The sequence below is a fragment of the Giraffa tippelskirchi genome, chromosome 5 (assembly GCF_054371585.1).
Source record: "Giraffa tippelskirchi isolate mGirTip1 chromosome 5, T2T-mGirTip1v1.2.pri, whole genome shotgun sequence".
Classification (NCBI taxonomy): Eukaryota; Metazoa; Chordata; class Mammalia; order Artiodactyla; family Giraffidae; genus Giraffa; species Giraffa tippelskirchi.
Genome location: NC_137279.1, coordinates 146,423,513 through 146,436,074, shown reverse-complemented (window position 1 = coordinate 146,436,074; position 12,562 = coordinate 146,423,513). Strand labels below are relative to the sequence as shown.

Sequence of the window (12,562 nt, the reverse complement as noted above, 5' to 3'; positions counted from 1 at the left end):
TTAAAATCATCCTATGGTTTCCCTTGTTCTTAGGAATAAATCTCAAAATTCTTAATATGTCCTGCAACACTCTACATGATTCAGGATCTCTTACCTTGCTCATATTATTTCACTTTCTGTACTCCAGCCACTCAAACCTTCTTTTACTTCCTTGAATGTGTTGTATTTCATCTGGCCCATATTATCTTTCACAAGCTCAGTTTCTTTAGTAAATTCAATTAATGATGACTCCACAGAGATAACTCTGAGGATCGAATGAGATGATTCTGTGACTGAATTTTATAAATCGAAATCTCTCTGCAACTGTAAGATAGAAGATAAGGGCAAATTGTAATGCAGGGTCATAGCTTCCTATGATTCTGTGCTTGAGTAGAATTATCGTTCGCCAGGAGCCCATATAAAAACTTTAAAATCATCCTTGACTTTTGTCTTTCCTTCTTTCTTTCCTTTTTCCTTCCCTCCATCCTTGTTTCCTTCCTTCCGTCCTTGTTTCCTTCCTTCCTTATTTACTTTTGTTTTTCACTTGCTTTCTTATTTTTCAATCCTTCTTTCTAAATATCTTTCAAATATATCCACTTACCTCCCTCTCCATGGCTATTCCTTATTTCACAAGTAGAATTCTGCAGAGTATCTTAAATGTCTACAGTTTTGCTCACCATCTTCTTTTCACCAATTTCCATACTATAACTAGATATAGCTTTCTAAACACTCAAATTTGATCATCTAGCTCCCCTTACTTAGTCTTCAATATGTTCCTTTGTTCTTAAGATTAAAAAAAAAAATTTTAAAAACAATCTATTGGTATACAAGCATGCCAGTGATCATGGCAGGGATAGCAATGCCAGCTATTAAAGCAGTTCCTATGGGAGCACTGACAAGTGTGCTTAGCTGCCACAATATTTTCTTCTTTGGGCTCCAGGGTTTCTTCCCCCAAAAAGTACATCCTGATGGACTAAAGGAAAAAATTACAATGTAAAGTAACTGCTGCAAAACATCACAGTAACAGTTTACTCTCCAGTCCATGGAATTCTCCAGGCTAGAATACTGGAGTGGGTAGCCATTCTCTTTTCCAGGGGATCTTTCCAACCCAGGGATCGAACGCAGGTCTCTCGCATTGCAGGCAGATCCTTTACCAGCTGAGCCACCCAGGAAGCCCAAGAATACCAGAGTGGGTAGCCTATCCCTTCTCCAGTGGATCTTCCCGACCCAGGAATCAACCCTGGGTCTCCTGCATTGCAGGAGGGTTCTTTACCAGCTGAACTCCCAGGGAAGCCCTAGATATAGCTTTCTAGACACTCAAATTTGATCATCTAGCTCCCCTTACTTAAAGTGTTCAATATGTTCCTTTGTTCTTTAGATTAAAAAAAATTCTTACCGCAATCTAAAAGCCCCTGTGGTTAGGCTTCTTCTTGCCTCTCCAGGCCCAGCGCCCACCACCCGCTCTCTCTGTGCTCGGTCCCAGTGAGCTGTTTCATTTCCCCAGCAAGACACATTCCCTGTCACTTCCATGTCCCTGCACGCAGAAGTTGTTTTTCAGACACACTCCTCCCCACTTTTCATCATGCTAACTCCAATTTACTTTTAGGTCTTTATCCAATTTACTTTTAGGTCTTTTAGTTTAAATATTACTTCTTCCAAAAATAGCCTCCTAAATTCTTCAATATTTAATTAAGTGAGGTCTCTTCCATGCCCTAGGTTGTCATTTATTATCGTATTTATCATATTTTACTTATATATTTTTTTCAATTTTCTCTACTCTTTTACCCTTTGCTAATTATAAAATGAATATTTCAAAAAGATAAAGATTCCCTCTCTCATGGGCCCTCAGCAATATTTACTGTTTTTGGAGGGAGAATATTATATAATAAAACAGAAGTCTCACCAAAGAATAACTTGAATCCAATATCTCAGATATTAGAATTTATAGTACTTTATTGGAAAAAAGAGTTTGTTTATGATAGATGCTGAATTTTTTAAAGTTAGACAGTTACCATGCATCAAGAACTGAGACTGTTAATATCATTGCAGTGGTTAGGCAGTCTAGAAAATGTTTAGCAATAAATTATGTGAAGGATCAGATTCAATATAAACTAAATATTAGCCATTTACAATGAGGAACAAATCCATGACTACAGTGTGGGACAGCATTATCAATTATGGGAACAGCAACATTACACATGGCTCATCCTCCTGGATTTAACAGAATCCTATTTCCTGGGAGGAATATATAAATAGAATGCAAATATTAGCATTGACTACAAGTGATACAAGTGATGAGTGTGCCTTTAGAAGAATTTGAAGTTAGAGTCTGTTTTACACAAAATATATTCAAATTAACCTTATAATCTCAGGTTCAGAAAAAACTGAAAAAGCCATCACATCCAGCATCCCACGATCAAATGCCCACACGATCAGGGGAAGCAAGTAAATGCTTGATGCAGGGCAGTGTGGTGGACAGGAAATCACAAGCTCTGACTCAAGGGGACAGCTGGTACCTAGCGCCAGCCAAACAGTGCCAGGAGAGAAACATAGGGATGCCTGCTCACTGTTGCCATATCAACTAATTTCTGTGTGCTTCTTCAGAAATCTAAAGATTTTTAAACATTGGCAATTAACTCAATTTTTTAGAAAATATTTTTCAGGCTAAAGAGATTTGGCATAAGTGTAAAAGCATGAGTCTTGTAATCTTACTCAAAGCTGCTTAAACAAGCTATACTTGAGTACTTCAGTGTCTTTATTTTTTAAGTGGGGATAATAGTAGGACCTGCCTCAAAGGGTTGGAATGATGGCTGGCAATAGTAAGCACTCAATAAATATTATCTTAAGCCATCATTAAGTACTCCTCTGTCCAGAAACTGTGCTAAAGTAAGAGGAAGACAAAGAGGAAAACAGCATTGCTCAGGACCTCGTAGTGTAGAGGGAGTATGACAAAAAGAACAATCAACAGAGTATATCCCAACTGGAGGGAATCAGAGAGCGCAAAGGATGCTCCCTGGAGGGCTCTCCTGCCCAGAATGGTGGTGCAATAGGCTATCAGGGGAGGATTCTTAGACAGATGATACTGAACTGCATATTTAAAAGATGAGTACTATTTAATAGGTAAATAGTGGGGAGATGGAAAAGGTATCCTGGCAGAAGGCAGCCTGGGCAAGGTGCAGGGGCATCTTTCGGGAGGGACGAATCAGAGCATATAAGGGAATCAGCAGCAAGAGACATGCTCTAAAGGTAAAGCTAGAGCTTCAGGGTAAAGAGCCTTCTTTGTCAATAGTGGAAGTCACTGCAGGATTTTAAGCAGGGCAGTGGTACAACTCTGTTGTCTTAGAATGTTCCCTCTTGCTGCAAAACAAAGGGTAGATTGGAGAGGTTTGAAAAAGAAGCAAGGAAACCAGGTAATCCAGAAGAGAATGTATCAAATCTTAACTAAGATTTCACTGGTGAAGAGAAAGGAGAGGCTGGTTTTGAGAGATATTTTAACAGGACTTGCCGACGGATTGAGGTGAGAGCACGAAGGAGTGGGAGAAGTCCAGGACTGCCTCTGGGCCTCTGACTTAGCCAGATGGAAGATGATGGACCCAGGAAGAGAGCAGATCTCTGACAGGAATGATGAGATGAGAGGGAGGAGGAGCCAAGCTATGAAGCCAAGCAGAGAGAGAAGAATCAGGCAAGATGAAAAAGAAGCTAGTATGACCTGGCAAACAAGACCTGTCCTGGATACATTTTAAAGAAGGAAACCAACACCTGCTTCCCAGATTTTATCTCTCTCCTGGGTCTGTCTCCTCTCATATATCATGAAAAACTAAAGAAGTCTGGGATGAATTAACTCATCAGTCCATATTTTATCCAGCCCCATTCCCTTATAACCAGGTACTCAATTCTGCGGGTCATTTTTGGATTATAGTTTGGAGCCAGAGAAAAGAGCCTCTTATTTTCCTTTTGTTTCCACGTATGCTGCCATCTGGTTTGCAAGGGGACTCAACTTGGTGTCCTGGGATTCCTTAATGCCAGACTCTTAACTAAGTTTGGGATATGGCAGCAAATTAAGAATAACTGACAATTTATCCAATTTAGCCAAATTTTGGTGAAACTTCATATTGAGGCTTTACATCAGAGTTGCAAACCTACAGTCCAGTAGCTAAATATGGCTTACAAACTTTTTGTATGTCACATGTGGTTTTAAAAAATATGAATTAATGTAATTTAGAGACCCAGTTATGTCACAGATCTCATATATTTGTAGCCATTTGCTTTTTCTACCCTTGCTTAATATTAGGTGACTATGTTCTGCTCCATATATGATTGGGATCCTAAAGGGCATAATACAGAATAACCTCAAAGGGCAGAAGCACGTTGCAGATGTGGACAGTGCTTTGGCAGTGATAGGAAAATAGGAGTGAACTAAATTTCTGAAATCCTATGTTTGCTATGCTAATCCTATCAGTTTATCACTCAGAAGAGTAATGCCAGCCAGTCACTACACAGATCACAGGAAAGATCAAATCGGTCCAATGGATGGTGATATTTCTATGAATATAGCTGATATTAACATTCCAATACTTCATTACACTGACAAAGATTGCGATGAGAACAGACAATGGTGCAAATTAATCTATTCTTCTGACAGCCTGTAATGAGAATGGGATGTGGTTTAAAAAATTAAGCCATTCTTAGTACAATCTCAAGATTGCAATCTCATGGTCTCTTTCAGATGCTGTATGCTCGGGTGATACATCACTGAAAAGTGTCAGTCTAACAAAGAATGTGTCTTAGCTCTTGCTGGGATGGTAGACTGCATTTTCTTTGTTTCACCACATCCCTACCCATTAAAAACAATGAAGTAGAATCAATTGTGTTTTTTAGAACGCATATACACACAAACCAGAAAAAAAAAAATTCTGGCAATTTTATCTTAGTCAAAACTTACAAACAAAATATTGTACTTTATTGCTCTCTTTTTTACTTTTATAAAACATAAGATAGGAAGTGATAGGTTACTTGAGGAATTCAGAATCTAGTACCAGTTTATCAATAAACAATGTAAAGCTAATTAAGTTCATCATGGATTACTGCATAGTCATCCTCTCCACAATGGCTATGTCATGTTATGAACTGGGGCTAATGACAGATGAGGTGGTTTTTAGCCTTGTGATTTGCAGTAACTCAATGCAATGTGTTGGGGTCTAAAGAATAGAAAATATATAATAATGTTTTTTGATATCGGTTCTCTAGGCTCAGACTAAAAAGAATCAGTAAGAGCCTTAGATCTGTAGATAATGATTATAGCAACAACAACAACAACTAACTTTTGTTGAGAGTCAACAATGTGTCAGATGCTCTATGTAGACTTTCTTTTATTTAATTCTAACTGTAACCCACGAATCAGATTCTATGAGGATAAGATGCTTTCTCAATATCATCTGCTACTAACAGGTATGGTCAAGACTTAAATTCATGGCTTCTTGTCCCCAAAACCCATGCTTGCCACCATTATAGACAGTGTGCCCCCCCTGCTTCATCTTACATTTAGAGAAATTAATACTCATAGAGGCAAATTGGCTTAATTGGGATCTTCCAGAGAGTTAAAAGCAAAGCCAGACTGAAAATTAGGCCTCCAGATATCCTAGTTAAGGGCATTTCTTACTATTCATACTGCTTCAGTTTATTGAAGCCCCCTCCCAACATGTTTTGAACAAAAGATAACATTATGGACTCAATATGTCAATGCTAGTGCTAAGTCGCTTCAGTCGTGTCCAACTCTGCAACCCTATGGATTGTTGCCTGCCAGGCTGCGCTGTCCATGGGATTCTCCAGGCAAGAATACTGGAGTGGGTTGCCATTTCCTTCTCCAACAATATGTCATAAGATATCAATAATTTAAGTATGTTTTAATTTCACATCAAACAAGACCTAGTATTCATTCTACATTTCTTGATAGCTAAGCATTATGCTCTGTGCTAAAAACATAATAATGAGCAACATATTAATTGGCATTAATCCATCATCTTCATTCATTTGTATAATAAATGTGTAGTGAGTCCTATATACCATGATCTATATTTTTTCCAATGAAATCATATTTTGAACTATCGCATTTATTGATTTATCGTCACCTGTCTATTGAATGTCTGCTAATTGCCAATCATTGTGCTAAGCACAGGAGACAATAGTGAAAAGACATAGTCCTGACCTCAAGGAGCTTGTGATCTGTTTATAGAGACAAGCAAGTAACTAGGCAATTAAGTTAAGTGCATGCTATTATAGTGTCGAGTGCTATGGGAGTCCATAGGAAGGGCCCCCAGAGAGAGTTTACCTAAGCTAAGACCTAAAGGACAGTAGATGTAATGCAGGGAAAGAGGAAAGGGAAAAAGGAATCACAGGCAAAAAGAATCACATTTCAGAACTTATGGTTGAACCATTAAATCAGTGAAAATTACAGTAATTCATTATTATTCATTCATTTAGTAATTTTTTGAAAAGCATAACACTTCAATTTTTCTGCCTGTCATCACTCACATAGAATGTGCAATACATTTTGAATAAATCAATGAAGGTTAACACATGTTGTATTGAATGCTTCTTCTGTTACTAGCCTCTTTTGAGAGACAACAGTCACAATCTCCTTTCATATCTTTTCTTTTCTTGGTAACAAAGAACTTGAATCCACAAATCAAAACTGTCGTTATGCAAACACCTGCAGTTGACTCACAAATTTGTGTTTAATTTGTCTCACTCAGAATAATGGGAACTATGCTCTAGAATTGTGCTGTACAGTATGGAAACCGTGAGACATACATGGCTATTTAAATTTAAAATAATAGAAACCAAGGAAAATTAAAAAGATTCTCAGTCACAGTAGCCACATTTTAAGTTCTTAATAGACGTATGCTACTATATTGTGCAGGACAGAAGGACATTTTCATCATTGCAGAAAGTTCTATTGGACAGTCCTACTCTGGAATCTAGATTATAAATTTGCCAAACTATTGATAACTGTATCAGGGTAGTAATGAAGAAATAAAAGGCACTCAATAAAAAGTTATTGATATTTTCAAATGTATCCTTATTCTCTTTTAATGGCAAAGTTTCAGTTGTGAAAGTGGAAACCAATGTTTATATAAGTCATTTCACATATTTTATGTACCAATCAAGGTAAAAAATTTGATAAATGGGCTGACAGTTCTCTTTGCTGAATCTGGAATACCAGGAAAGTCCCAGCTGCTAGTGCAGCACGGCCACTTAGGCAAGACTGACAAAGCAAACCAATCTCAAAGGTGACAAGTTTCAATTCCATGACCCTCACGTTGCATTCCTGCTTTCTGGCAGAGGTGCTAATGAGTAACATCACTGCCAACAATGCATAAAGCAAAAGGAAGAAGGAGATGCCAAGGCCATGCAGAATCTACTTTGAATAATGAAGAATTAAATATCATTCATCTTAAACTGATTTTTCAGACACAGTGCCAAGAAGCAAAGAAGTAACTTTATATACTTGGTGTCAGAGTCTAAAGGAGTTTCAGAGGAGACATTTGGCACCTGCATCTGAGTTTAACTCACTTTATGAATAGTCCCTCCCCACCCATTAGGAGATGTATAATTAGTTTAAATGTGCTCACTACACTGGTTTATGTGCTTATAGCTGCACCAGCTCAACAATATCCAAATGATCATAAGGTAAAATAGCAGGGTTAGAAGACCAATGATATTAAGCATCAGTTTATTTGTTTGCTTATTTATTTATGTCATTCCAAAATGAATGAGAAATGGTCAAGAGTAGCCACTGGGAGGAACCAAAAAGCCTAGTTTTCTGTGACACAAAAGACATATTTTATGTCATGTTTTTAAATTTGCTAAATATGTTATAAGCAGTCTTTTGTTTCTTTGTTTTGTTAGTATCAGCAACTGTAAGTCTACTTGATAGTGGCCAGAAATGGATGGAAAATATAATAAATATATTACAAAGGGCATTGAAGACAAAAGCAGGAGTGAAACTCCTGACTCTTCCCTCAGCCTGGAACCACTGTACATTAGATGGCTATTGGAAGGAAATACTGAAGTTCCAGGTGGGCAAAGGGAATGAACTTAAGATTTCAAACACAAATAACTAATCAATAAATATTAAGCCTAACTACTTATCAAAGAACAAAATTTAAACAGCGACAAATGAGCAGATATATTTGTGTGTGTGTGCATGCTCAGTCACTTAGTCATATCCGACTTTTTGCAACCCCATGCACTGTAGCCTGCCAGTCTCCTCTGTCCATGGAATTCTTCAGGCAAGAATACTGGAGTGGGTTGCCATTCCTCACTCCAGGAGATCTTCCCAACTCAGGGATCGAACCTGTGTCTCTTGTGTCTCCTGCATTGGCAGGTGGATTCTTTACCACTGTGCCACCTGGGATATATTTACCTCTCATATTAGCAAAATCTTTTATAAAATGAGAAAACCTAACTCTGATGCAGGTATAATGACAATGCTCTCACACACTTCTTATTGAGAGCATAAACTATTACAACTGTTTGGGAAAAGTGTTCATTAGTATGTATCAAAAGTCTCTAAAATGGTTACAGCCTTTGACATATAAATTCACTTCTCAAAATACCTCAGAAATGATCTGTGAAATTGGGAAAGTTATACTGTAAAACATATTCTTTGAAGTGTTTACACCCAAATTTGAATAACCTAAAACTGAGAAATAATTAGGTAAATCACATTAAATGCAGTCATTAAAAATATGTTGTTAGCATAGAATTTTAATAACATGAGAAAATGCTTGTATTTAATTTAGGAGAAAAAATATTCCGTAATTTTACATTGGACATGAGCTCAATGATATGAAGAATACATAAGAAATGCTCAAAATTCTTTAACAATTGTTTCCTCTGAATAATAAGATTATAATCTTTCTAATTATTTTAATTTTCTAAACTTGCATGAAAAACAAGTATTAATTTTACATTTTGGGAAATTATGTAGTAATTCTGAATGATCTGTAAAGCAAAATGTTAAGTGACATTGCGTATAATTGCATTATATCTGCTGGATATAGATCCATACACAGAATTTAATTTGAGTAAACTTTGGTAAAAGACAGGTAGTGGTTGTGGGTCATATCTCAAAAGTCATTAAGATAGAGACAGATGCTTGTGACATAAGAACACAGGAAGCAGTGTCCTGGAACTTTAGCCTCCCGTGGGTGCAGAGCAATTTTTCAGAGGAATAAAAGAGCTCCATGTGTTGTTTACAAAGTACTTTCAAAGTGAAGTGGCTGAAGAGAGCATGAAATCTGGGGAAAAAAAGAGGCTGTGCTAACTACTGGTTATAGTAAAATTTTTATAAATTAAAAACTACCCACATCCACCCCCCCACATATGTGCAATACACATACACATATATACACAGACACAAACACATGTAACAGTAACACCTACCTTTCATGCATAGCTTTAAAGGATTGAAATAATTTATGTATGTATCTACTATGATGCTTAATATAAAATGTGTTCAATAAAAGTAACTATAAATTTCGTTTCCAAGAGAATACAGAAATCACTGGTTACACAACAGAAAAAAATAATCAGCAATCAGGAATCTACAAAGAAGTCCCAAAAATCACAAAACAGTGATGGGGACTTTGTGATGAGCAATATTCAGAAATCTAAGCAAGCAGGCAACTAGGGAGTTCAATCAATGAGCAGTATTAGCTAAAATGATGGATTGGAGTATATGAGTTCAGCAAATAATAACTACTTTATAAATATTAAAAATTAAAATGCCAATGTTCTTGTAACCAGTAACCAGATTTAAGTTTTAAAAAATAACCTATTTTGCCCAAATGATACAAATACTCTCAAGGGTACAAAGTTCAGTGGTACCTCATCTTACTATGTGTAATATAAGTGCTTTAGCCTGGGATTTATGGCATCGTATAGCCTGGTCCGATCTGCCTTTCAGTCTTTACTTCCTAAAACATCGTGTACATACCCAGTACTACTTGCTGCTTGTATGCTCCTTTGTTTCTTTGTTCCCGTATAAACCCCCTCTGCTCACCATTTGTTGAATGAACAAGCGAAAGAATGAACAATTACAAACTTACAGTAGCAATTTATCCACTATGCTGCTTAAGCATTAAAAAAAATATCATAGAGTCCTCTTTGAATCTCTGCTGATGTCGCACAGATTGATTTTTAATGATTTCTTTGTTGTCTGTTCATATGTTTCTTGAAATAAATATGTGAATTTCAAAACTGACATGACCATTTGGTTTGCAGCGGCTGCGGCAGCAGACATGGCTTACCACCACATCAGACCTCCCATCGGCTATTCCATCCCAAAGCCCATAGCATCTCTGCTGATGCGAGGGTGGAATGCGTGTCCCGAAGTGAGTAATTTTTATTCCCTCTTAGCAAATGTGTTATGGTCAAAATCTGTCACCAATAGTGTAGCTCCAAAGTCTACTTTCCATGTGTATTTTAAGGCTGTCAAGGCAGAAAGACTGATTCGCCTTCTGCTCTTTAGTCTCTAATTGCCTTGAGAAGTCTGAGCATCTCATATTTCTTTGCTGCTGCTCTCTGGTTCTGAAATGTGTCTCACAACTGATTAGTAAAAGAGAGACCAGGGTATGACAGATGACTCAGTCTCATCTCAGCTGCAATTTTATTAACTATGCTTGAGCCACACTTAGTCATTTTTTCAAGAAAGAAGTTTGGCATAAGATGGATTTGTGTGGGCCTTTCACCATGAGGCGGGCCTGCAAGCAAAGACTCCGTGACCAGTGATTGTTTTTTAAATTTTATTTTATTTTTTAAATTTTCTGGCTGTGCTGGGCCTTCCTTGATATACTGGGTCTTCCTTGATACAGTGTCTTTTCTCTAGTCTCAGTATGCAGGCTTCTCGATTTTGGGGGGTAGGATAGGTGCCCAAGTAACAGTTTGGAGAATGAGAAAGAGAAACCAGAATAGGACCAAAGGAAAATACTATTAAAGATTAAAAATAAAAATACTAAGAGGCCAAAAATTGAGTGCTTAGTAGAAGACTCTTTACTGCAGTACAAACTCTGGGCTCCGGGGATGTGGTTCTTCTAGAGGAGGATGGAGAGAAAGTATAGTAGGAAAGGCCAAGTCTCGGACTGGCTGGCAAAGTCTGGGCTTCTCAGTCACTCAGTCAGGTGGGTCCTGGCTTGGCTGTGGTATCCATCTCAGCAGTCTAAATTTGAGCTGGCTCGGTATGTGACATGCCTAAGTCATGATTGCATTGCCCAGTAAGGTCTTCAGCTGGTCAGTAAGCTAACTGGTGAGAAGAAAGGGAACAATGGGCTAGTTTTCACTCTTTATTATTTATTGAATCTCTACTAAATACAGCCTCAGGGATGGGTGAGGAGATTCAATGGAGATGTGCTCTTCATAGCATTTAAAGGCCTAAGCAGTCATATGGAGGTTAATATCATATACACATTTATGGTTTTATAGTTACAAGCAAAATTGAAGGAAACCAGGATTAGATGAGATGAGAATGGATGCTAAAGAAGTTCCAGCAAGTAGGGAACAAAGAGAGCGAAGGCAAATTCTTTGTGAGAAAAGACACAGGAGAGACTTATTAGTCACTGGAACATTGTATTAATAGCTACTGAGGGACTGTCCCAGACCCTCATTTGAAACTAAGTCATCTTTAGATCTAAGACACTAGCATCACACTGCCTGGTCAGTGTTTGCTGGGTTATCAGCTTCACTTCTCATTCTTTCTTTTATGTCTGACTTTGCTTCATTCCTTAAATTTGAAGCACATTATTGTCTCCTATTCATGTCTTCTTAGCCAAGGCCCATAAAGACAGAAGAATACATGGGACTTCCTGGTGGTCCAGTGGTTGAGAATCTGGCTTGCAATTCAGGGATCATAGGTTTGATCCCTGGTCAGGGAACTAGGGTCCCACATGCTGTGAAGGAACTAAAGACCATGTACAACAACTACTAAAGCCCATGTACTCTGGAACCTGCATGCCACAACTAGAAAGTCCATGCACTGCAAAGAAAGATCCTGCCTGACACAACGAAGATCTCACATGCCACAACTGACACTCAAACAGCCAAATAAATAAATATTTAACAAAAGAAGAGGACAATGAAAACATTAGCCTATCAGAGATAGAGGATGCTTGTTGGAAAACAGTGAGAAGGGGGAAATGTTCTGATTATTAGATGGGATCAGATTTTGGAAAGCTTTGGAAACCAGAATAAGGAATTTGGACATGAAATTTTAGACAATTGTATTTTTTCTCTATGGGGTCACACAGAGTCGGACACGACTGAAGCGACTTAGCAGCAGCAGCAGCAGCAGCAGCAGTGAAAGATATGACAAAAGTAATTCTCTGAAAAGTTCATCAGAGTTTAGTATGAAAGATTTGTTCACTTAGAGAATTGTACGTAGTTCCTGTGGCGAGGCAGCCACTGAATTATATCATAGTGTGCACTGGAATAGCTAAGAATTGTTTCTTAGTGTAGGCTATATATTACATGCTCCAGATTACCCTGAAATGTTTGTCAAAATGAAGATTCTGGGACCCTATTCTAA

General features: G+C 37.7%; 1 protein-coding gene across 1 annotated transcript in view; it reads left to right on the top strand.

The window, feature by feature from the left end:
- The window catches only part of TNNI3K (TNNI3 interacting kinase), a 340,280-nt gene that overhangs the window by 233,853 nt on the left and 93,865 nt on the right, over positions 1-12,562 (top strand). The window contains exon 23 of the mRNA XM_081490211.1: positions 10,267-10,376. Within this exon, the coding sequence (XP_081346337.1) occupies positions 10,267-10,376 (110 nt within the window). The remainder of the gene's footprint in view (positions 1-10,266; positions 10,377-12,562) is intronic.